This window comes from Nanorana parkeri, unplaced genomic scaffold (genome assembly GCF_000935625.1).
Source record: "Nanorana parkeri isolate BGI_ZX_2015 unplaced genomic scaffold, ASM93562v1 scaffold216, whole genome shotgun sequence".
NCBI lineage: Eukaryota > Metazoa > Chordata > Amphibia > Anura > Dicroglossidae > Nanorana > Nanorana parkeri.
In genome coordinates, this window is record NW_017306484.1 from 1,358,715 (window position 1) to 1,385,550 (window position 26,836).

General features: G+C 46.0%; 1 protein-coding gene across 1 annotated transcript in view; it reads right to left on the bottom strand.

Moving 5' to 3' along the window:
* Window positions 1-24,488, bottom strand: part of PLCG2 (phospholipase C gamma 2) — a 100,374-nt gene extending 75,886 nt beyond the window's left edge. The window contains exons 1-2 of the mRNA XM_018555893.1: window positions 24,387-24,488; window positions 1,712-1,957 (exon numbers count right to left, since the gene is read on the bottom strand). Coding sequence (XP_018411395.1) covers window positions 1,712-1,910 — 199 coding nt within the window. The 5' untranslated portion in view covers window positions 1,911-1,957; window positions 24,387-24,488. The remainder of the gene's footprint in view (window positions 1-1,711; window positions 1,958-24,386) is intronic.
* Window positions 24,489-26,836: the final 2,348 nt, after the last annotated feature.

Genomic DNA, 26,836 nt, shown 5'->3' on the forward strand with positions numbered 1-26,836 from the left:
CCCGTGTCAATGAGCCCTTAGAGATCTAATCGGCACCGCCTTCAGGGACCTTTTGGATGGCGGTCAAGCAGCGGTCCTTCGCCTTTAAAAGACGGCCGGCGGTAAAGGAAAAAGAAAACCAGCAGCCATTCCCGGTCCTTCTAAACGGAGACAAGTCGATCTCTTTGGACCGGGAGTCAGGGGTCGTCGGATTTAAGTAACTTGTCTCGGCTCCGCCATCATCTCGTCAATAAATGAAAACGTTTCGTTCTTTCATGTGAGATAGGGAAAAGCAATTTAACGCGATGACCTCTTGCACGGCGCTGAAATTGTATTCTCGCTGTGAATGGTACAGAGAGCGGCCGGCTCCTGAAAGTGATTTGTGACCGCGGCTGGAAGGAGGCCTCGTTTTGTTGCTTTGGATGAAGTGAAATCGTTCGCTCTGTCTGATGTCACATCGAATATTTATCTCCAGAATACTTTCTACGCGGGAAGTTTATTTTACACAACGGTCAGTTAAGTCGCTTAAAGGGAACGCGTTGGGGAGAGCGGTTTGGGAGCTGTTGCAGCTGAACCACCTTTGGCGTGGGCGTCATACGACGTGATTGACAATGGATGTACATTGCTGGGCACCTTAATGGGGGCTTCCAGGTTCTGATAAGCTCCCCCACCTGCAGGCCAGAGATATCTGGATTGCCCCCATCAACATGGGGACCTGGTGCTTTGCCAGGGAGGCATATGGCGGCTGGCCAGGTATGGTTCACATTCGCTGCCCTTTCCTTTTCTGGCCAGCCAGGCTGCATGCCCCAGATAAGAGTCTGGTATGGATTTTTGGGGGAAACCCACTCCCCCCCCCTCCCCCCTCAGAGGGAACCCACCTTTTCTTTTTCTTTTTTCGAATTGAAGAAAACAAAAAAGTTGTTTTTCTCCATATCAGTCATAAACCCCGGAGCGCCTCACCATGCGTTGGGTGAAAAATCTAGGTGGCACGTGCCCACCAGCCGCAATCCGGCCACACGTGCCCTAGGACAGGAAGCCCCTTACTTACAGGACAAACAGGTGGAATCCAAAGTAAAGGAAGCGGCAGGAAAAGACATCTCCCTCAAAGCAATCAACTCAGTCACCTGGGTGTACATTCACTTTAAATCTATCATATTGTATTGATTTTTTTTTTCATATTGTATCAGGATTTCCAGGTAGGGTTGCCACCTGTCCAGGATTCACCCAGACAGTTCGGCTTTTTGAATTCTGTGTCCAGGTTTCATGGCACCAGGAACCCGGACACAAGATGTCAGGTAGACAGGGGCAACCAAAATTATGATAGGGGCTACTGCCCCTTACTGAAAATAGTCTCAACTGTGATATTTACATTTGAATAAGCCATGACTCCATCTCCCCAAAAAATATGTCTGCGTGTCGCTAGAGTGTTCGGGTTTCGCTTGAAGCAAAGGTGGCAACCCTATTTCCAGGGGCGTAACTAGAAATCACAGGGCCCCATAGCAAAATGTTGTATGGGGCCCTGTGATTTCTAGTTATGCCACTTGCAGAGCCCACCTGAGGGTGACCCTGCAGAGCCCACACTAGACTCTCTATGCGCTAGGGGGAGGCTGACGAGCTTTTCACCTAGAAAAATGGCACGCGGCAACCCACTGAACATGGGGTCGCGACCCACTTTTGCGTCACGACCCACCAGTTGAGAACCAAGGGTCTAGAAGTATAGAAGAGTACTTACAGAATCCTTCAATCTTATCCGCCGTCTTACTCCACGCCACCTGGAAAGTCTCCATTATGACCTGGATGGTCCTCCGCTCCGGCTGAGACTTCTTGTAGTTAAATACCGTCATCACGGTGCCCAGTTCGAGGGTCCTCTTGATGTGGCTCCTCTCGTACTCCTCGAGAGCACGGTAATCGGAAATGCTCCTACGAGCCATCGTCTGTAAACCGTCCCAGCAGACCGCCGTTCACCTTTCTAAAACCGCTGTGCAGAAAGAAAAAAAAAAAGAGGGTGATTAGAAATGGTCACATTTTATGGACTTTGATCTCAATTCACAAAGATCACACACAGGGACGAAGAACTGTGAAGCTGGCTTCCTATCCAATTAGGAAGCCAGGAGGCGGGTCATAACCCACCGCCCGACTTCCTCATTGGAAAGGAAGCTGACTGCATGCTTCCTCGGCACTTGCGGTCAGAGAGGGAACTCCCTCTGACAGGAAGTTCTGGTATCGGGGGTATGTATCAGAGCATTTGGACGAGTACTCGCCCAAATACTCATTATCAATACTATTATCGGTATCGGTGCATCCCTAATAATTTTGCATGACCCGCGAATGATGTTATAAATATCCAAATAGCCCTTGGCAGGAAAAAGGTTCCCACCCCTGCGATAAAGGAAAGCTAGAATGTTTTTTGGGACAATATAAAACTTTGTACAGCGAGTCTGGTGAAAGGACGCGATCCAATGACCATTAGGCTACTAGATGTCAGCAGTGCCAGGACAAGGACCCCTGGCACCTAAAGTTAGGCTACCAAGGGGTTCCCCCTCCTATTACACTCTTTAATTGGGTACTAGAAACATTTAAATTGTTTATATAAATGGATAAACAGAGAAATCAGAATCTATTGTAATGATACAGCACAACCTAACTTTAAAAAAATATAAATTGCGAGCAGGCCGGATCTTTATTTCAGAAGAGACATGTCATGGGGCTGAGTTGTAACTCTTCTTACCAGTGCATAGCTGGGTGAATGCCGTTTGCGAACCACTTCTGCCACCAGATGGCGCTGAGGAGCGTAGGAAATTCCTATGATCCACAGCACCAACTAGTGGCAGTAGTTCAGCGCGAATGGTATTTGTCCAGCTATACGCATAGGAAATTCCTATGATCCACAGTCCCATCTAGTGGCAGTAGTTCAGCGCGAACGGCATTTGTCCAGCTATACGCATAGGAAATTCCTATGATCCACGGCGCCAGCTAGTGGCAGTAGTTCAGTGTGACGCATTTGTCCAGCTATACGCATAGGAAGTTCCTATGATCCACGGCGCCAGCTAGTGGCAGTAGTTCAGCGCAAATGGCATTTGACCAGCTATACGCATAGGAAATTCATATGATCCACAGCGCCATCTAGTGGAGTAGTTCAATGCAAACGACATTTGTGACTGACAGTGAAAGGAGAAGCAGCAGACTGATGAACTCATCTGTCACTCTGCCCTCTCCTCCTATAATGTTCCTTGCACTGCAGCACACCTAGCTGTCTCCTTCTGCTGCTTTTTCCCCCTCCAGTCTGAGCTCTGCTGTCCATAGACTGCAAGGGGCTGATACCAAGTCAACTTTTGGTACTTGCTCGTATTTAAAATGCTTTTAATGACATAATGAATACAGAGCTGCACTGATTTGTAATATTTCTATCTGCCTGGGGTTCAGGTTTAACAGCTAGGAGTCATCAGGGGTCTAGTTCAGGAGTAGCCAAACTTCGGCCCTCCAGCGGTGGCGGAACTCCAAATCCCATAAGGCATTGCAGGACTCTGCCAGCCACAGGAGGGCTGACCTTTGGCTCCCACTGGTCTAGCTGGAATAGAGAAAATGAATATGAGTAGAGATGTATCTGTTTGTCTCTGCTCAGAGCCTCCCATGATGTACAATGTTATTATTCAGCAAGGCCAGTCCCAATGGCTGCAATGAGTAGCTCTTTGTTTCATGAATGGCGGAGGATTTGCATGAGTTCAGTAGAACTGAAGCCAAAACCTTTTTTTTTTTTTTTAGTTTTTAAGTTTTGGATAGACTAATGATGGAGTAAGGGAGGGTTATAACCCTTGTCAACTTCTTTTGTTGCCCTCTGTTCCCCATTGGGGAGATTTCCCTTCACTTCCTGTCCAATAACCACAACAGGAAGCTAGAGGAAATCCCTCCAAAGTAAGGGAAATCCCTGGTGGTCAGCAGGACTACTGCCCCCTTTACAAGACTTCTCGTTTTAGATCTGGATAGCGTAGGAAGTAGACCTGTGCCATTCGTTTCATTCTAAATCAAAATCCGTGCAACTTTTTCGAAATTCAGACACATCCCAATGTTCCGAATCCAAATTTCCGTTTACGAATTTCGGATCCCGTCCGAATTTCGGTAAAAAACAAAACTGAATCGGACATGTTAACTTTTCTGGCCAATCACATGTGTTTTTCGGTTTAATGCATCCAAATGGGTCTGAACACGAATCTTTGTTACGGGAACATGGGAGCCATATACAGTCTATACATATAATACTAAAGCTGAGGCTCCCAGACCTGAATGGCATTGGGGATCCGAATTTCCAAACTGCATACAGGAGCTCCCGAATGCCATTGGGGTCTGGGAGCCTCAGCTTTAGTAATATATGTATATGGCTCCCAGACCCGAATGCCATTGGGGTCTGGGAGCCTCAGCTTTAGTAATATATGTATATGGCTCCCAGCTCCTGTATGCAGTTCGGAAATTCAGATCCCCAATGCCATTCGGGTCTGGGACATTCAGCTTTAGTATTAATATCTGTATATGGTTTTCTGTGGTAGTCTTAACGAATATTTGTAAACTCATCCAAAACTAAGTAAAATTCGGATTTCGTCCGAATCCGAAACCCGAAGCGAATTGAATTTCGGATCAGAATCCCGAAATAACGAAATATCCGAACCAAATTGTTACGTAGGAAGGGTTTAGACCCTCTATCAGGTTTTAAGTGTTAAGTTTGTCCCCGTTGACCATTGTCACTGGAACTAAAAGTGAGGAGAAATTCCAAATTCTTGAGCTGCCACCACAAGAGGAGATTTGTTGTCCAACTGATGGAGACATCAGTTCTGGTGACAACTGTGTAAGAGGAGAATTCCCCTCACTTTAGGGAGATTTCCTGTTGCTTCTCCGAGATGACAAGTGAAGGGAAATCTCCCCAACAGAAATATGGATCCACCCTGTACACAAATCTCTCTCGCCTCCAAGCTCCCGGGATACACGGCGGTGGTGTCACTTTAAACAGAAGTCACCACAATTATTGATTGTCTTCTACTGTTTGCTTTGGGTAAAAATGATTTCTTTTTAAGAGCTGCAGACAAAGTAGAAAGTCCTTTTTAAGAGCTCAATCCTGGCAGACAAAGCAGAGCGTCAAAGGAGAAACATTTACACAGTTCTTATCGGCAGCCTTGACTCTATTTACTTCTTTTGCATGTGTTATTCTAAAACGAAAAAAGTGACTCGAGGACATGGCTGAAAACGCTGACAGAGGTGACCTGCTGATAAACTCTATGAAGTGAAAGCAAATGAGACACTGCTCTGCTGGAGGTGGCCACCCAAAAACATGCTGGATAGGTGAAAACACTGTTGAAGGTCCAGTGACAGTGGCTGATAGCAAGTAGGGATGATCTTGGGTTCACATCAAACCGGGTCCAAACGTGAACTCCTCCAAACATGGAAGGATCTCTTCCAAACATGGAAGGAACTCCTCTCGAACATGGAAGGAGCTTCCCCTGAACCTGGAAAGAGCTCCTCTCGAACAGGGAAAATGAAATAGATGAAAACATTGTTAAAGGTCCAGTAACAGTGACTGGTAGCAAGTAGGGATGCTCCTCCCGAACAGGGAACATGGAAGGAGCTCCTGTCGAATAGGAAAGGAACTCCTCCTGAACATGAAAGAGCTTCTCCTAAACATGGAAGGAGCTTCTCCTAAACATGGAATGGAGCTTCCCCTGAACATGGAAGGAGCTCCTCTCGAACAGGGAAAGAGCTCTTTCTGAACATGGAAGGAGTTTCTCCTGAACGTGGAAGGAGCATCTCTCAAACAGGGAAGGAGCTCCTCCTGAACATGGAAGATGAAATAGATGGATAGATGAAAACATTGTAAAAGGTCCAGTGTCAGTGGCTCATAGCAAGTAATGATGATCTTGGGTTAAGATCGAACCTGGTCCAAACATGAGCTCCTCCAAACATGGAAGGAGCTCCTCCCTGAACACGAAAGGAGTTCCTCCCCGGCGCTCCTCCCGAACTTGGAAAAAGCTTCTCCTGAACATGGAAAGAGCTCCTCTGGAACAGGGAACACGATAGAAGCTCCTCTCGAACAGGAAAGGAGCTCCTCCTGAACATGGAAGGAACTTCTCCTGAACATGGAAGGAGCTACTTTTGAACAGGGAAGGATCTCCTCCTGAATATGGAAGATGAAATAGATGGATAGATGAAAACACTGTTAAAGGTCCAGTGACAGTGGCTGATAGCAAGTAGGGACGATCTTGGGTTCAGACTGAACCTGGTCTGAACATGAGCCCCCCTGAACATGGAGGAAGCTCCTTCTGACCATGGAAGGAGCTCCTCCTAAATTTGGAAGGAGGTTTTCCTGAACATGGAAGGAGCTCCTCTCAAACAGGGAAGGAGCTCCTCCTGAACATGGAGGGAGCTTCCCCTGAACATGGAAGGAGCTCCTCCTGAACATGAACGGAGCGCCTACCAAACATGAAAGGAGCGCCTACCAAACATGAAAGGAGCTCCTTCCGTGCTGCCCAATCAGTTGCAGAAGGGGAATTTCCCACCCGCAACTTTGATATAAGCAATGGGGCAGAGTGCCGTTACATCAATGACCTTATATGGCTACATGGCCATATTATGTAAATGACATGCCATCCCTAATAGCAAGTAAAGATGTATCTTGCACGATTTGGCTCCTGCCATTGAGTGTCCCAAGAGTTAATTAAAGTAGATGCAAACCCAAACACTAAAATCTCATTTGAAAAGTAATTTTTAATCCTTTCAAATACCTGGTGATCCTGTCATAGAGGTCCTTGTTCAGCCACTTCCTGTTAAAAGGTGACAACACTCTGCCCCTGTCGCCTTATGCTCCTGCGTTGCCAGCCCGTCCTATAGACCTTCCAGTGGACAATGTAGGAGACTCTTATTACACAGGTATGTTCTGTTGCCGTCACCAACAGGAAGCTTGCCTTGAGCAAGGATATGCAGCAGCCACTGGAGTGAGTGAATATAGACAGGAAGTGGATCCAAAGAAGCTGGAAGCGATCAGCAGCATAAAGGATGATAAAAATTGTGAAAATAGTATTACAGATACACATTGCAATTGCTTACCATCCAGTTAGGGTTTACCTCTACTTTAATTTAATATCAAACCAAAATCGAAGTTGAATCCCTTTAGATTCGTTAACCAAAAACAGGCGCACTTCCTTTTTCAGCAAGTCTACCTTCTTACGCTACACAGGCGGCGTGTGTCACCTCGGCCTCATTGTTCGTTTTGCAATAAACCAAGTTCCCTTAGCTGCGAGCATATTAACTTCAACAGAAATATACTTGTCCCCAGCTGGGCCTGCAGTACTGATTCGGATTGTCAGCTCCCTGGTCAAGGCTCAAGCTACAGAGGCGCCTTCAGTCATGTGACCTGCATAAGTAAAATGATAGGGATAGCAGCCGCCCTCCATACAGCAGGAAGATCTTATGTATGTTAATGGATGTTTTAAAAATGAAGTTTATTCTGATTAAATGTTACCTTTACTGGCTCCTCCCCTCCCTCCTCATCAACATGCTAATGAGATTCCCTATTGTAGACCCAGTAACATCATCACTGTGTCTCCATGCTTTTGCTGTGCAACGCGTGCAGATCATGGCTGGTGGGAGAGGCCGGCAAGGTGCTGCACATAGCTTCCTGAAAACATCACAGCACCCTGCCTCAGTACTGTCAAGAGCTCTCAACCCTGATGCAAGCAGTGGGCTGGATATCTTGGGAGGAGTTATGCAAATATCAAAATGCCTTGATGGCGGATGCCAGTCTGGAGCAGGGGGCATACCCAGGCAGACTACATTTGCATCCAGACCACGCTAGGTAATACCTACATGTGATGCTGAGCCTTCATGATTGGCAGCAGGCACCACCCATTACCTGCTAAAAAATGACAGGAGGGGCGAAGACTAGACCAGTCACCCTGCACAAGGAGAGAGAGAGGCAGTGACCGGTCTTTATTACAGTAGGGAGCGGAGAGAAGACCAGTCACACTGGACAAGGAGAGAGAGTAACCGGTCTTTATTACAGGAAGTAAAGTCACATTGGATTACTGCACCGATCTGGAAGAAATACACAAAGCTCACCAAGATTCCAGTTAGGATTCACATGACTCTTGTATGGGGACACTATTTGCTCATCCCGAAGTTCAGCTTTAATTCTGATCCTAGCATTCATCTTATGCCTCTAGTGCTTTGCCGTCTCATTTCCTGTGCATGCTAGAACCTGGAACAGATAGAATTAGAGTGTCTGTCTGCTGACTTTTGTGTATTTCCCCCTTCCATAGAGGTCAGCTGGTTGCAAAAGAAAGAGCCAGACGCTGCCCTAGCCTGGTGTAAAGCCCAGGAAGAGTACCGGCCATCGCCCCCCTCCCCCTCGCCCCCCTTCACTCACCACCATCTTGTAGCAGCGGCTTTGGCAGGTGAGCTCGGTTCGCTCTGTCACCACAGACACATGGAGAAAGCTCCGAGCTTCTTCCTTGTTGTTTCTTTGCTTCTGCTTTTTTTTGGTCTCTATGATTCTCCTCTGCCCCCACCCCGCCGCTCAGCTTTCTGCTCCACTGCGTCCACTTCCTTCCTCGTGCTGCACATTCTGCTGCGACCTCCCTTCCCTGTCGTCAGATGGACTCTACGTGCCACGCGCCGGCTTGCTCAGTAAGGCACACGGCAATGCTCAGTGGGCAGCAGCTCAGCACCCAATCAGAAATCAGCTTTCCGTCATCCTACGACACACTGAGATGTGGTTGACCACGCTTTGCTCGTCATGGCCCTTAGCTTTCGTCCACTGCTGTCTATTTCCAGTCTCAAACATGAAGTGCGCTGAGTCACGAAAGGGGCCCCCATGCAAGACCAAATCTCTATTCAGCATCCCGCCAAGTAAGGGGACTTAAGCCGGGTACAAATGGAGAAAATCTCAGCTGATTCAGTAGGAATGGAGCAAAATTTGCTCCATTGGTGACCCTATTCCATCAGCTGAAGGTGGTCGATAGATTGACTTTTGCCGAAGGAACATGTTGGCCAAAGGGTGCTTGCAGTCAATCAGCTAGATAGAAGTGAGCAATGTCCAAGCCTACTGGGAGAGTGGGAGGAGTCTCAACAGCCATGTGACCAATATCTGGTTAGCATTGACCCCTTCATTTCAGAGGGCCCTAGGGCAGCTACACAGTCTGCACTATGAAAAATGGATCCAGATGACCAACCGACATCAGTTGCTACATCGTCGATGAATCGCGGCTTGTTGCTGTGTGGGTACACTGTGACTAGTGCGGGCAGAAATGGGATTCGTCAACTTCTTGGATAAACTACATCGATATTTTGCTTTTGAAAAAATATTAGCATACTAGAGGAAATCACTTGGAAAATGGAGATTATAGAGATGGGAGTGGGGACCTTATTGGTTGCGCAATAAAACCAATCATGCAAAGTTACCATCCTGAGCATAACCCAACTCCCTCCCACATTCAGCTTCCACCTCTAGAATGTATACATGGCTCTGTTCCATGATGACATCACTTCTCCCAGCCAATGGCGGGACTGGAGCTTTCCAGCTGCTATGCCGGAGCTTCAGAGATCATGTTGATTAGCCGGAGACTCCGACCAAAAGCCAGCAAGTTCCCGGGTCTCCACCTGTCTACAGTGGACTCCAAATGGAGCACCAGTTTAGTTTGCGGTGCCACAAATTAGTGTGCCACAAATTTGCCACAAATTTGCCTCTTTTTTATGCAAATTTTAATATAGAAAGGGAGATAAAATAAATATAAAATATATATAAATTAAAATAAATTAAAAAACAATTTTTAAGTGACAGTACACAAATAATCAAATACAGGAAAGCGGGGCGAAAAAAAGCAAGGTCTGTTCACTCCTTTGCGGTTGGTCGCTCGGACTAAATGGCCTGTCGCGCGAAAAGGTGCAGGAGCGATTTTCAGGCGGTTGTCGCGCGGTTTGGGTCCCATAGACATCTCTATGCATTGATTGAAAACCGGGTCTGGCGGCAGCACCCATGCACACAAGTCCGAAAGTGGTCAAAAGGCACCGAATGCACCCAAAAAATCTAGCGATGATCCATCACCTCTCCGTGTGTTTACAAAAATAGCAACGACCTACTTAGCTCTTTGAAGTTAATGGCATCGGCACTCAACCTTTGAAATGTCACATCCACGAGTGCATGCACGGTGGCTTCAGCTTTGCAAAAAAAAAAAGTTTAAAAGGAGGAGGAAATTGAGTAATGACCCTATTGTCAAACGCATTGCTGTTCAGTTGTTTTTATTGGCGCCGGGCGGGCTGGTTAGCTAGCATGTTACTGCATGATAACAAGAAAAATAAAGGGCAAGCCGGGTATTGTTCTATTTATTGGTCATCTCTCTGCACCTGTGTAAACCGAAAGCATGGCGCGGCTATAGAAGAAGTTTCACTTAAAGTGTTTGTAAAGTCAAAACTTTTTGTATTCTTTTTAGTTTTTTTTGGTGGGGGGGGGATTGAACGGTGACCGTTAGAAACCCTGTTAGGGGGACAGTTACCCTCTCTGTCCCTCTGACCATTGCCACCAGGACTGAATGTAAGGCGACATCCACATTTTGAAAGTGGAACTCCAGCTTTTTGAACACCGCTTTCTGGAAACATCACAGCACCCTGCCTCATTCTGACTTTCAAGGGCCCTCAGCCCCGATGCAAGCAGTGGGCTGGCTCTTGGGAGGAGTTATGCAAACATCAAAATGCCTTGATGAATAGGTGTCAGTCTGGAGTAGTGGGTGCTCCTAGGCAGGTGTTCTATCAAAGTTTGTGACTGCATTAGAATGTGTGACCAGTGACGTGGTCACACATTCTAACGTAATCCCGCCCAGTTTTTCAGCGGGGGAATGTGTGACCGGTCACGTGGTCACACATTTTAACGTAACCACGCCCACTTTTTCAGCGGTGGAATATGTGACCGGCAAAAGGTGAAGAATTCCAGCTGTTCCAGGGCAGATTGGCAACCCAGATGGTATGTGCAGGAGAACCGATCTGCCCTGGAACAGCTGATCGGTCCTGAAATCTCACTTTTATCCAACTTTGTGAGTGCGATCTGACATTTCACAGAGTCGGATAGAAGTGACATTTCAGGACCGATCAGCTGTTCCAGGGCAGATCGGTTCTCCTGCACATACCATCTGCGATGCCGATCTACCCTGGAACAGCTGAGAAAGCTCGGAATTCTACACCTTTTGCCGGTCACATATTGTAACCCCGGAAAAAATGGGCACGATTACGTTAAAATGTGTGACCACGTGACCGGTCACATATTCCACCGCCGAAAAACTGGGCGGGATTATGTTAAAATGTGTGACCAAGTCACCGGTCACACATTCTAACGCAGTCACAAACTTTGATAGAACACCCTCAGCTCCAATGCAAACAGTGGGCTGGCTTTTGGGAGGAGTTATGCAAACATCAAAATGCCTTGTTGAATGGGTGCCAGTCTGGAGGAGTGGGTGTCCCTAAGCAGGCTGCATTTGCACATGCATGCAAGCAGAGTGCCCTAGATAACGCCCATGTGTGATGCCGAGCCTCTCTGAAAGAACTGAAATCCAAGGAATAAAAGGGTCGGCCAGGGTGGGGAGAAAAAAGGCTAGATGATCCTGGAAGTCTGCCAGCCATGAAATGAGAACATTGAAGGGAATTTATCAAAACAGGAGCAGACAAAAACTGGAACAGCTGTGCATGGCAACCAATCAGCTTATCTCTCTCATATTCAAATCTTAACTGAGCAAATTGAAGAGAGAAGATGATTGGTTGCCATGCACAGCTGCTCCAGTTTTTGTCTGCTCCAGTTTTGATACATCCCCCCCATTGTGAGAAGCTCGCAGTGTGCAGTGAAATCAGAGGAAGCCATTTTAGTCCAGGAGAGGAGCCGGTACAACTGTGCAAGACTGAAGGGAAGGTCGGAGCAGCTTTAAGCCTAATTTGCAGCTACTGTACTACTAGTTTGTCCACGCAATATGACAACACCACAATATTCAGAGAAGCGCTTCCTTCATTCCTGCTGTCAGTCTGCAGTGTTGAAACTGCAGTCCCGGCATTGCAGTCATTTTACTCAACTGGGCTCCGAGAAGGAAGTTACCTCACAACCTCGTAGTCAGGGTGCCAGGTCGGCTATTTTGCAGCCAAACGGGGTCACTTTGAAAAGCTGTTGGCCAATACCTTTGTCATACACTAGACGAAATGTTTACCTTGTTGAAGGAAGACAAGGGAGATAAGTGTCCCCTTCTCCCATGAATGTGTATGTAAACACAAAACCTTTGAAGGAAATTCATCAAACACCATCAGGGTGTCCCATTGGGGAGATATCCCTTCATTGCCTGACCTAGAGACATCAAGTCAAAATATAGAGCGAGCCACATTCCGCTTACCAGAGAAGCTTGGCACAAGGTTGTGGCGCCATATTTCAATGTAACCCCCCCTCCCCCCCCACTTGGGTAGTATTTTCTACAGAATGCCAGCAAAATTCCACTCAACTGCCTCTGAAATGTGATCCACTGTGGATTGCTTTTTTAGGGGGGGCAATAAACCCTGATGCCCATCTGAAAGAAGCCAAACTGCGATGAAACTACAAATCACATGATGCATCTCTCTCCGGGAGTCATGTCTGTGGCTGTGAGAATCTTGCAATGCCTCATGGGATTTGTAGTTCCACCACAGCTGGAGGGCCGGAGTTTGGCTACCCCTGCCATAGACAGTTGCCACCAGGACATGTGTAGCCATTGGGAGATTTTCCCTCACCTCCTGTTCTGAGGTTTGGATCCGCCATAACTTTCCAGCCTGTGACAATAGAGAGGGCGAATCTCCCCAGCGAGGATATAGACACCCCTTGGACATCCTAAGGGTGGTAAGGAGTGGTTGCTCTTGTCAAATGTATGATAGGAACCCCGTTAGTTATCATTGTGGACAAAGAATGGAGGAGCAGTGAGTGATATTGGAAGCGATGGGAGCACCTCTGTTGTACACTTTATAATGTACCAAAGGAGATGAACTGTGGTTAAATATATGGACTTGGGGCCCATTCACACCACATCCAGATCATCTCCAGACCAGACCAGATTGTTACCAGACCAAAAATGCATCCTAATGTATCCCTATGCTATTTCTGGCCTCTGCTCACACCAGCGCAGTCAGTTCCAGATCAGACTAGACCAGAAAAATACCGCATGTCTCATTCGGTCTGGTCTGGAATGCACTGGAACTGTGGGCAGGTTTACACCACTTTCCGGACCAGATCTGGTCTGGAAAATGGTGTGAACCTGCCCTTGGAGTGGACATCCTGGTGGAGACCACAAGGCTTTGCTACAATTGAAAAAACAAATAGATCTATGACTCATCCATTAAAATTACCTATGGGGCCCTATATTTGTCATTCACCTTTGGATACCCTTTTGGCAGAGCGGTGTTGCGATGGGTTGTGGTCACTTTTGGTCTAGTGGTCTTGAAACCACATCTGGGGGTAACTAGTGTTTTTCAGTATTGAGTGGTTACAGACTGGCATTCCACTTAGGATAAGTCAGTTAGTTTCAAATGAGCTATAAGTGAGACTCTCAGTCTTTTTGAGGTCTAACACTTCTCTGCTGTATCCAAAATGTTCACTTTAGATTCTTTCTGATCCTAAAAAGTGCAACTGATTGGACACTCTGCTTTTATGTATGATTTTTTTTAAGTCTGTCATGCCGAGGCTACTTTTGAGAATAACTGTGGCTATTTGTGGCCCGTGTTGCACCAGCGCTGGGTTATTTTTAGAACTCACCCCTGACGAGCTTGCCGTCTTGTGTGTTGTATAGATATGGTTTGTAACCTCAAGCATCCTCTGTGAAATTTACTACAAACAGCAGATCGTGTACAAAGGGGGCAAACTTTGGCAGAACAGCATTCTGGATTCTGTCTGCCGTCATCTAGAAAACAGGAGCCAACGAGAGGTCTACAGAGGCCTTAATTTAGTCTGGCCCGTTTATAGAATGTAGTCTGTGTCTTGAAGGCAACCCTGGTAGACCTCTCTCTCCATTTAATCATCTCTCTGCATCAGGATGCAGGGACTTCCTATAATGAGGCAGCCTGAGGCTGTTGCCTCAGGTGGCATCTCTCTGGGTCACGTGTGGGGCGGCAGGCTTTCCGGCCAGGGCATCCCAAGTTGCTTAGAGCCAGACAGGGAGATGGGTAAGGGCCATCTCTTCTCTCAGCTCTTAGCAACCTGGGATGCTCTGGCCAGCATCCCACCCAGCTCCTGGCCACCAGTGATGTCAGTGAGATGTGCGGGACGCCAGCCAGAGCTGGGCGGTGCACCACCAGGACCCCATCAACACAAACCCCCACCACCACGATCGCACCCCCCCTCCGGTATGTGGCGACAGCACCGCCTCCGACACCTCCCCCAATTTCCCCTTGGTATGTGACCATCAACCACCTCAGGTGGTGATTATGCTAGGGACACCCATGCCAGGATGTTTCAAAACTCAAATCCAGGCAAATATTTAAAGCCCAGGTCTGTGGCTCCCCTCTCTCAGACCACTGCCGACCCCTTCTTTTCTAAAAGAGTGAATTCAACTTATTTGATGTATGTGATTTACCTGTAAAAGCCTCCCTTGGGTAGACATCTAAAAGTCCTGAGACTGCTGCTGAGTGCCACCATCTTGAATGTGATGTCAGCAGCCCCAGCAGACTCAAGAGACACTCTATAGTATTCCCCCCAGTAGCTGTATTAAAGATTTTGTAGGGTGGTGAGGGGAGGGATGAAGGAGCTGGGCCAGCTCAGAGAGTGTTTAGACACCCCCAGAAGAGTAGAGGGCTATGACATGCATGGAGGGGGATCGGGCTTTGCTAGGGAATTGACTCTTCCAGCAACAGTCATATTTTCTAGCCAGTTTAAAGGCACATTGCAGGTGAATAAAAAAATTGTCTATGAAAAGGAAAAAATGCTGCACATAAGCATTTCATATACTTGATTTTTTCTATAGATTTTTTAAATTGGTGATGGGGTCTCTTTAAATCTCTAAGCATACCTTTATTCCATGGGACTTTGGTCTTATCACACAACACTACAACTCCTCTTCATCATCCTCTTGCTCCAGCGGTGGACAGATCCTGAATGCTGCAGAAACTTTGCCAAGAAGTGACATGGCGCCACACTCTGCATAATTCTCCAATGAGTCCAGGACCAACCCAGGGGGGGCTTGTCCTTGTCGCCCTGGTCTCACAGAAAGTGTGTTGCATGATGTAGGGCATCATTCAACCCGGAAGAGGACCAGTGGAGAAACAGATGCTGGGAACTAATATTTTTAATTATTTGTCTAACTGGACCACATTCACCAATTCACCGATCCCCTTCCCATCCTATGGCACCAGGAGCGACGGAGATTGCATCACTTCCTGTCCCTGAGCTGTCATTGCTTGGCTCCTGAAGCCCAGCAATAAGCTATTGAAGTGCGCTACAACGCATGGCTGCTGGTGTGGGTTGCCCGACACGGTGCTGGTGTGCTGATCACAAGTGACATTTCATTAAATTCTATGGGCACAGTGCTGAAAAAAAGTCATGCACAGCTTACTTTTTTCAGCGCACACCATTGCATCCTGTTGGTTTGAACTGAGCCCACCTGAAACATGGCAAATTGCCTTCTCTTGCATAAGGGCTGAGCTGGAGAAAATGGCCAGAGCAGACCCAATGCAACTGGTGTTAATGGGCCCTTAATGTATTTTTACATACAGCTAGAATAGGCTTCTGAATCTTTTTTAGGCAGTATTAGGTCACATGGTCTATAGCTGATGAATCGTGGTGGTGGTGGTGGAACCTGCCAGACTTATAACCAGCTGACCAAGATTCAGGAAGATCTCATAAACCTGGGAAAGTCTCTAAATTCTGATCTCAATTAGAAAATAATGTTTACACTTTTGTATCTGTAAATTCCCTTGGCTTCCTCGAGTATCAGAGGGCTATAGCTGGCCATACGCCAGTAAACCTTTCTTGGATCATCTTCCCTTTCAGAACATTCATTTGATTTTCTAATGGTTAGTGGGGTCTAATGAACGTTCATTTTCTTAGTGACTTCGCAACGTGGAAAGTCAAAGGAGCGGGATGAAAATTTGTCCTCAATTTTTATCTGAACGAATGAAATTCTAAGCGTGAATATTATTTTTGTGCATATTGTAATGCGCATGTTCTAGACACAAAAGAAACCTATTTCATACATTTCTGCTTCCATACAAGTAGCCGGAGGGCTTTCAAACTAAATTAGTTTGACTGAATGATGGCAAGATCGAATGTTCTGATGAACAAATGTGAAAGAATGTTTGAACAGAATTCTAACGGTGTATGGCCAGCTTAAGGAAGTCCGGGAGTTTAAAAGACTTACCTTTACAGAGCAGCTACCCCCACACTGCAAGGGTTAAGCGCTTGTTTTGTCAAATAAAGTTGTATTACTCACCTGATCCTCGGTCAAGTGGCGGGCAGCACACACCTCTTTCCGCTTCAGTTGTAGAATGTCCTTTGGCGACCTCACGTCTAATGCAAGTCAATGGACCTGCATCGCTGAACAGGGTGCTTTGGGGCAGATGTCCTTTCTGCTTCTTCATTGCAATGGACCTGGTGACAGGTAGTTCCTGCGATCTCCAAGTCAGGAATCTGAGACCTTATCCCTAATGGCTCTTTTAGAGTGATAAAGGGTCATCATTGAATAAATATAGTGATAGGAATTTACTAAAGTTGGACATACACCTATAGATTATCTGCCGATTTTCTATGGTCAGACGGAAAAAGTGCAACAGATTCCTCCATCTACGCTAAACTGTGAGAATGGAGGAATGCCTCGCTAGGCCAAGCTTAAGTATCTTGCTAGTGGGCCCCGCTGGCTGTCAAAATACCTGAACAATCTGATTGCGTGCATTATTCAGGTATTTTGAGTAGGGATGCACCGATACCATTTTTTTAAGACCGAGTACCGATACTTTTGATCAAGTACTTGCCGATACCAATTACCGATACTTTTCCTTAAAGGACCAGGTCACATTTTTTCTAAAGCAATACAAACTAATGATTTTAGGTCAGTTTCTTAATATTATGATTCATGAGATGAGGGAGCATGACGCCGGCTTCCCGGCCAATGAGAATGCCGGGCGCTGCGTCATTACACGGCACCCGGCTTCCGGATTGGCTAGCTTTCTGACCAATCGGGAAGCCGGACAGCGCGTCATTACACGCTACCCGGCTTCCTGATTTGCCGGGAAGTCGGCTCCATGCTCTCTCATCACAAGTGACGAGAGAGCATGGAGCAGTTTCCCGGCCAATAAGGAAACCGGGCAGCGTGTAATGACAAGCTGCCCGGCTTCCTGACACGGGAAGTACTTGTGCTAGGTATCGGAGCATTTGGGTGAGTACGAGTACTCACCCAAATACTCGGTATCGGTGCATCCCTAATTTTGAGAGCCAGCTGGGCCGACTAGCAAGATACTGCAGCTTGGCCCAGCGCGAGATTCCTCCATCCACACAGTGTAGCGTAGATGGAGGAATCTGTTCCACTTTTTCCATCTGACCATAGAAATCCTGCAGATAATCTATAGGTGTGTGGCCAGCTTAAGACTGGAACAGACAGAATCTGGAGCAGCTTTGCATGGCCATAGCCAATCAGCTTCTATCTTTCATTTTCAAAGATTCACTGAACAAGCTGAAGATAGAAGCCGATTGGTCACTATGCACAGCTGCTCCAGATTCTGTGAGCTCTAGTTTTAGTAAATCCCCCCCCAGTGTGTTGTAGTTTAAAAATACCACTGACGCTACTGACTATGCAAAATTTGAGATAAGGCCATGCATTCCTGCCTGTGTGTATCATCTCATCTACAACCATTAACTTCCTCTTTCACTGTCAGGGAATGTTGTTGTTGATAAGCAAACAGAAAATAGATGTGTTTTGGTACAAGGTGCGCTGGTTTTAAAGGAAATATAATTGTCTGCAGGTTATTTGGGTTGGGCCAACTTCCCGTACCCCTTAACTCCTCAACTCCTCATTCAGGTATGTACTTTGCAAAGTCATTGCAAAGGCGTATATGAAGGATTAACAAATAAAATGTTAAAATATCTAATATATGCATTAAAAAGCCATAAATATTGATAGTAAAATTACATATTTTGTATTGAATTTGAACAATCTCCACAATACCAGAAATTAGGCTGAGAGTGGGAGTGCCGAGATGGGTTACTATCAGGCTGTGATGCAATTACAGTGCCTAAAACAGGACAGAAGCATGCAGTCCTGTTTTAGGCACTGTAATTGAAGGAGGGGGGGGGGGGGTTAGGCAAGCTAAACCCTACGCAAAGCTAAGCCCTGCCACCCAAACACCATAAATAACTACAGTCAAGGTGAGAACCTCAGGGGTCAATAAGGTCAATTCCATTGAATAGGAAAATGATTGACAGTTAGATCTTAGCTATAAAAGCAGATCTTAGCCCCAAGATCAGGGTAGTTGACCCATTAAGGGTAGTCCACCACATTTTGCAGTAGATGCTGGCCGGTTAAATCACCTGACAGCTTCGTATATCTCTCTCCGGAATTATTGGTGAGAGAAGGTGTCCAAACATTTATTCATACCTTATTTTTTTTATATCGTGGAAAATGTATTAGGAGGATGTCCAAGAAACTTGTGAGGAACATCCATAACCTTCAGGTAGACAAAGTTGGGAATAACAGCAAAGAGAACTTACGGCTGGAGTATGCAAGACATATAAGAGGCCATGGGCAGAGGAAACCCAACATGATCCTCATATAACTAAAATATTGTGTAAAATGTAACAGGTTGTCCAAGAAAGTTGTCAGGAACACCCTTAACCTTTAGGTAGATAGGAGCAGAGTTGGGAATTACAGCATTAAAACATATAAGAAACTATGGGCAGATGCAGCCCACCATGCTCCACATACTCATAAGTAAAATATTGTGGGAAATCTATAAGGTTGTCTAAGAAAGTTGGCAGGAACACCCATAACCTTCAGGTGGACAGGAGCAGAGTTGGGAATTACGGCAAGAAGATCTATTGTTGGAGTATCCAAGACATATAAGAGACCATCGGCAGAGGGAACCCAACATCCTATAACTAAAATATTGTGGAAAATGTATCAGGTTGTTCAAGAAAGTTGTCAGGAACACCCAAAATCAGGTGGACAGGAGCAGAGTTGGGAATTACAGCAAGAAGATCTTATTGTTGGAGTATCCAAGACATATAACAGACCATGGGCAGAGGAAGCCCAACATCATATAACTAAAATATTGTGGAAAATGTATCAGGTTGTCCAAGAAAGTTGTCAGGAACACCCTTAAACTTCAGGTGGACAGGAGACGAGTTGGGAATTACAGCAAGAAGATCCTATTGTTGGAGTATCCAAGACATATAAGAAGCTATGGGCAGATGCAGCCCACCATGCTCCACATACTCATAAGTAAAATATTGTGGGAAATGTATCAGGTTGTCCAAGAAAGTTGTCAGGAACACCCATAACCTTCAAGTGGAAAGGAACAGAGTTGGGAATTACAGCAAGAAGATCTATTGTTGGAGTATCCAAGACATATAACAGACCATGGGCAGAGGAAACCCAACATCCTATCACTAAAATATTGTGGGAAATGTATCAGGATGTCTAAGAAAGTTGCCAGGAACGCCCAAAATCAGGTGGACAGGAACAGAGTTGGGAATTATGGCAAGAAGATCTTATTGTTGGAGTATCCAAGACATAAGAAATTATGGGCAGATGCAGCCCACCATGCTCCACATACTCATAAGTAAAATATTGTGGGAAATGTATCAGGGTGTCCAAGAAAGTTGCCAGGAACGCCCAAAATCTTCAGGTGGACAGGAGCAGAGTTGGGAATTACGGCAAGGAGACCTTGAACTTAGAGTATCCAAGTTATATTTAAAAACATGGGCAGATACAGCCCGCCATGCTCCAAATATAACTAAAATATTGTGGAAAATGTATCAGGATGTCCTGAAAGCTGCAAGGAACACCCATAACCTTCAGGTGGACTGGAACGGAGTTGGAAATTACGGCAAGGAGATCTTGTTGTTGGAGACATATTAGAAACCCTGGGCAGAGGCAACCCACCATGTTCCACATATAACTAAAATCTAAAATAATTAAGTGAAACCAGCATCAGAGAGGCACACAGAATAAACATTTTCTGCTTCGAAAATACAATGATAGGTGTCATGGTTTGCCTGCATGCACAACACTATTACTTTTAAAAGTCAATAAAGTCAGCAACCACTAACTACGCAGGAACAATGAGGAAGAATTTACAAATCACACAAACCGGGGAAAGCCACTTCAAGACAAGAGAAAGTGGAATTTCAGAAAAAGTCGGCGAACATGTTTTACATTTTTAGTTTCCTGATGCTCATACAGAAGTCTTCCAAAGTTTACACATCAAGGGAAGAACAATCTGCTAAGTATTCAAAGTAGCTGTACTGGAATATGTCTACGTCTCATTTGCAGGCAGCACTTCCTCTTTTGTAAAAGTCCATGGTTCACCTGATTTTCATACTATTTATGTTTTATTGCAGTTTTACTTTACTAGCTTTAGAGATGCGCACAGTTTGAGGGCAGCTTAAAGAAGAGCTGCTTGGGATGACCCTAGCAACCAATCACATTGGCTCTCTCAAGTCATACAACAAGACACACTTACAGACACTTTGACATGTGACTTGGAAAACCCCAATCAGCCTCTTTAGCACTGAAGTCCAAGTGTCATTAGACCTTGGCATGGAAGCGTGCGATTTCGGCACTGATAAGGTATCAAAGTCAATGGTACCGAGCAACACCGCATAGATAGTGGTTCACGCCCTATCATACATTGCTGTAGCATGCCATAAGAAGCTTGTTTTACCATGCATTATCTCAGCCAGAGGGGTGAGTCTGGCTTAGAAGTAGCAAATGAATGCTAAACGGATGTAAGAAATGGCTTCCAATGGAGTAAGCTACGCACATAGCATGTGGTAGTGACCCCCATGCAGGGGTGTATCTAACACAAGGCAAACTAGGCATTTGCCTAGGGCGGCACATTCCAGGGGGGCAGCAGAAAACACTAACCCAAACCAATTAAGCACGACTTGCCTTTGGGCATACTGGGTACTTGCCCAGTGGGCCGAGGCTGGGCGGAACAGAATCAGGCAGCGGCGGCTGCCTAATGAGGCAAACTAGGTGTTGCCGCAAGGCCCTAAGAGTGGTTGCCTAATTAGAGAGCTGCCTGGTGGAGGGGGGGGGGCAGTGAGTTGTGGTCCGGCTGGCTTTGTACAGGAGGTGGAGAAGAAGCAGCAGGTGGCTCGGGGCTGGCCATAGCATGTGATCTGATGGCGGGATGTCCCAGAAGCAGGCTGGGGACTGCAATGTATTCTTTAGATTGAGGGGGTGCCCGAGTTTAGTCTTGCCTAGGGCAGCACAAAACCAAAATACACCACTGCCCCCATGAGCTCACAATGCTCCAATCATGTACAGCTGATTGCCCCAAGATGCTACATGCGTAGCTTACTCCATATGAAGCTATGTGTTCCAACTGTGTAGTGACCAATTGCTATTCCTTGTGATGGACTAGCTAAAAATCTCTTAGGTAGCTCTAGTCTAATGAGGTGACCGCCACCAAGTTGTTAAATCGCTCAATAGCACGAGATTATCAATTCCCCCATGTAGCTTAGTCCTCAATGGCTTTACCCTTGGCTCCTAATTGATAACATCCCATTGTGGACTATAGTTTATTTCAGAAGGCAGTGAAAATTAAAGAGCAATGTCGGCTAAATAGGTAATACATGTGCATAGGACTTGTCATAGTCCCGTGATTCTGCTCCTATTTCTTCAACAAAAGGAACTCTTTTCTTAGCCCTCTAGACCTTGGCCACTGCCCCACCTATTGCTTGTAGTGGGTAGTGGAAGTAAAAAGGAAAGAACCCCACCAGGGCCGGATTTTCCACAAGGTCACCGAGGCCCGGCCTCGGGGCAGCAGGCAGTAGAGGGGGATCAGGGATGTGGAATTCCTATCATGAGTTATTTTAACTGTTATCTCGCAATCATTTTCTCATCAAAACACTGAAATATTTCTTCGGTCACCGCAATCCTTTATCTCTCATGAATCATCATTTTATCTCCACCTGGCACTGCTCCCTTACTGGCTCTCCTCCATAGACACCATATAGGACTTCACAGTCAATGCCAACCAGAAGCTGTCAGTGATTGAACACACAAAACCCATGAGATAGTCTTTGTGAACTAGCCTAGACGCCCAATAAAAATAAAAGAACATGAGTTCAGCTCATCCGTGCGATAAAAACGTAAAGTGGAGGTCAAGCCAAAAACTGTTGTTTTTTTTTTGGGGGGTGGGGTTTGGATAGATTTGGGAAGGATTACAACCCTGGTTTGGTTTTTACTCCTATTAAGGGATCCATGAGAAAGAGTTCCTACCACATTTATACAATTAAAGTATTTACAGTACATATTCTTAATTAGCAGCTTCAAAACAAGACATCCCTGACCTATCTAGCTGCATGTACTGTGAAGACATTCATCCTCAAGGATTACAACAAAGACTTAGAAACACCTGCTGTGTGTTTACATTAGAGCGCTGGCAGGCTGCCAAGGTGCTGCTCTCCATAGAATAAAGCTGTGATTTCAGTGCCTCTGTTGTGAATTTTGAAAATATACACTGAGTGGCCAGATTATTATGACCACCCCATCAGTACTGCGTTGGGCCACAAGATGACTCCACGAGATGACTTCGTTGGGCCGCCTCGTGATTCCACGAGATGTTGAAAGGTGATGCGAGGAATCTGACACTGTTGCCCTTCTGTTGTCTTGTACTAGTCTTGCCACTCTCCGTTCTGCCCTAACATTGACTAGTCGCTGACGGCCACAATTCGCACGTTCAGACCCAGATTTTCGGCTGACAGTCCAGTCTTTAAACACTTTAACAATGAGCCCCTCTTGAACATTTAACTAATTCTGCTGTTTTGCTGATACTCGCTCCATGGCTCCGAGCGCCAACAATCATCCCACGTTCAAAGGCTGTTAAATCGCGTTGTTTACCCGTATCTTCAGAATAAAATCCCTTCTACTGTCGTGGTAAACAACCTGCTTCCCTATTTATAATGGTCTGGCCCTCTAGCAACTTCAGCGCCAAATTATAGCTAATTTGCCTACAAACGTCAGGTGGTCATAATAATCTGGCCACTCAGCGTATATCTCCACAATGCTTATAGCTACAGAGGTGAATGAGGACAAAGCGTTTTTACTGCTTGTTTAGAATATGTAAATAGTTTAATCTGAACAGTGTAGGTGCAGGTTCACTTTGAGCATGATGCGTGCAGTATTAAATTACCATGTGTTATTTACAAAAATTATGTTTTTCAGTTTCACAAGTAGATTGACCTTTAGGTGAACTTTAAAATACATTTTCTTCTCTTCTTCCCATCTAACTGCCTCCTAACCCAATACCCTGACATCCATCCTCTTCACCACCTAACCCAATACTCTGATTCCCATCCTCTTCACCACCTAATCTAATACTCTGACACCCATCTTCTTCTCCACCTAACCCAATACTCTGACACCCATCCCCTTCACCACCTGACCTAATAGTCTGACACCCATCCTCTTCACCACCTAACCCAATACTCTGACACCCATCCTCTTCTCCACCTAACTCAATACTCTGACACCCATCCTCTTCTCCATCTAACCCAATACTCTGACACCCATCCTCTTCACCACCTAACCCAATACTCTGACACCCATACGCTTCACCACCTAACCCAATACTCTGATTCCCATTCCCTTCACCACCTAACCTAATAATCTGACACCCATCCTCTTCTCCACCTAACCCAATACGCTGTCACCCATCCTCTTCTCCACCTAACCCAATACGCTGTCACCCATCCTCTTCACCACCTAACTGAATACTCTGACACCCATCCCCTTCACCACCTAACCCAATACCCTGACCCTGCCCCCTAACGCAATACCTGGACCCCCACTCCCTGTTTAAATGACCCTAACCCTCCTCCCATCACCTTCTTTAACATAATGATCCCCAATCCCTAACCCAATACCTTGACACCCATCCCCCTCACCATCTAACCCAATAACCTGACCCCCCTCCTAATCCAATACCCTGACCCCCCAATCCCTGTTTAAATAACCCTAAAAAGTTGCTTTTTGAATGTGTTATATTTTGTGTTGGTGTCAATGCTGCAAGACTCATAAAAGTGAGTAAGTGAGTGTAAAATGATATAACAAGTCGAGTTTGTAGCCAGCAGAAGTTCTCTCCCCGTGAGCCCCCGTAACACCCTTTTTAGAACGTTTCAACCGCAGCGAAAGGCTCTGGTGGCAGGTGCACTGTGCACGACTTACTTGGTAGTTGCTTGCACAAATTTCCAGGCTCCCTCCGTTCATCTCTGCTCGCGAGACGCCCACAACTACTTCATCGCTGTCAAATGCCCTCTCGCCTCATTCCGCATCCAGCCGTAGAAGAACGGAACAGCAGAAAAAAGCATAAAAAAGTACAAAAAGAAGAGATGCTGCAAAAAAAAAAAGTTTCTAGCAATGGGGAACAATACAGTGAGTGGAGGAGGAGGCGGTTTAGATAACGAGGAAGTGTCAGGGCCACTTTGGTATGCTCTCACTGTATACCGAGCAGAGTGCTTCCTGTTTTATCTTTTTTACACATGTGTGTCGTGACGCAACTGCTGCATAGCAAATGAGCTCTTAAAGGCGCAGGCACTGTCTGGTGTCATAGGACGAATGCAAACGCTGCCGCAGCTGAGTTCTCCTTCCGAGAATCCTACCTGACTGGTCCTTTGGATTCAAGGGATTTGGAATCAGTGGCTGGGAGCAATCATGTAGTACAAGAGTTCTGGCTTCACTTGCTGCATGCTTGCTTCAGGTCAGTGACTCGAAAGGTACTGAATGCAGAGGACCGCCAAGCCAAACACAAAGTAAAATGTCTGTAATAACTAAATCAAAGCAACTGGACCTGCTGTGTTTTTCTTGAAGACTTTTGATGGTCATCCAACTAGATTTCTCAATTCAGAATGACTTGAATGTTGCTCCAATCAACATAATATGTTTATCATAACCAGCACGGGATCAGAGACCTAATGGAGGTAAAGTGTTGACTGCATTTGCATCTTTGGAGCTAGCGGGTGTTATTAAGCCATCCTGAATCTTTGGATTTAAGGGATTTGGAATCAGTGGCTTGGAGCAAGCAGGAAGACCAGTAGCCTTGGCTTCACTTGCTGCATGCTTGTTGCAGTGCTTTCCTGGAAAAGTACCGGAAGCAGAGGACTGCCAAGTCAAACACCAAGAAAAATGTCTGTAAAAAATAAATCAAAGCAACTGTATTTTTCATGAAGACGTTCCGCTGGTCATCTGACCAGCTTTCTCAATTCAAATTGACTTGTATGAAAATTATCTGTGAATAAATATGCTGAATGTTGCTCCAATCCACAGAATCTGTTTATCATAACCAGCATGGGGTCACAGAGCTAAAGGAGGTAAAGTGTTGATTGCATTTTTGATTGGAGCTAGCAGGTGAGAGGAGCTAGCAGGTGATTGGAACTAGCAGGTGATTGGAACTAGCAGGTGATTGGAGCTAGCAGGTAATTGGAGCTAGCAGGTGATTGGAGCTAGCAGTTGATTGGAGTTAGCAGATGATTAGAGCTAGCAGGTAATGGGAGCTAGCAGGCGATTGGAGCTAGCAGATGATTGGAGCTAGCAGGTGATTGGAGCTAGCAGATGATTGGAGCTAGCAGGTGATTGGAGCTAGCAGGTGATTGGAGTTAGCAGGTGATTGGAGCTAGCAGGTGTTACTAAGCCACCCAGAGAGAGGTGTAAAAACAGCATTCAATCGATATCTTACCCCCCTCCCCCACCTCTATTCAAGCTTGGCTTCTCCTTTTTAACATAAATAGCACATAGGATGCTGTTTTAACACCTGTCTCTGGGTCCAAAAGTCCAAAAGAAATGATGTACACCACAGCGCTCAGCATAAAGAGTTTCTCCAACTTCAGAACGTTGAGGGAGAAGGCTGCCATCTTCAAGGCCACTGGGAGGTATCCTCACAACACATGACGTCAGCTCTCCGTTCGGATGCACACGCGACAGCATCAGCATGGCAGGCATGGAGGCTGATCCGAAGTTTCTGCATTCTGACCTATGGTGAGAGATTAGTCCACGCTTTCTATTGGGACTATACTTGCCCTGTATTACCAGCACGAGTGCTCTCATTGGTGTACCACTGATTAGTAGGCTGGTATGTTTTTGGCTGGCTGTCAATTGGTTGTATGCCACAGGTACTTCACATAGTATATATTCCCGTGCTTTTCTTTACCATACTAGCTCCCAGGAAGGGGTAAGCTCAGGAAGGGGTAAGCTCCCCCGAAACGCGTCAGCTACCCGGTCTTCTCTGGGACCTGCTTTGCATTCGATTGTTTATTCCAATATACCTCTATGTGAGTAGTTTTCATGTTATTTTTATTGCTCTATCCAATAAATGTTATTACACCGGGAGAAGGCGCTGTTTGTCTATTTGTTTTAACACCTCTCTCTGTGTGGCTTAATAACACCTGCTAGCTCCAATCATGCAAATACCATCAACACCTTGGTCCAGCTGCCTATTTTTTTTACATGTATACCAGGGGCGTCCCGAGGCCGAGTGACACCCGGAGCGGAGAAGGGGCGACACCCAGCCGTGACGTCATCACGCATGCACGGTCCTCTTATTGATGCCTGGCGGCGGCCATCTTGGTGATGGACGCCGGGAGAGAGAGGAGGGGACGTTCACCCGGAGGGATGAGGTTTGC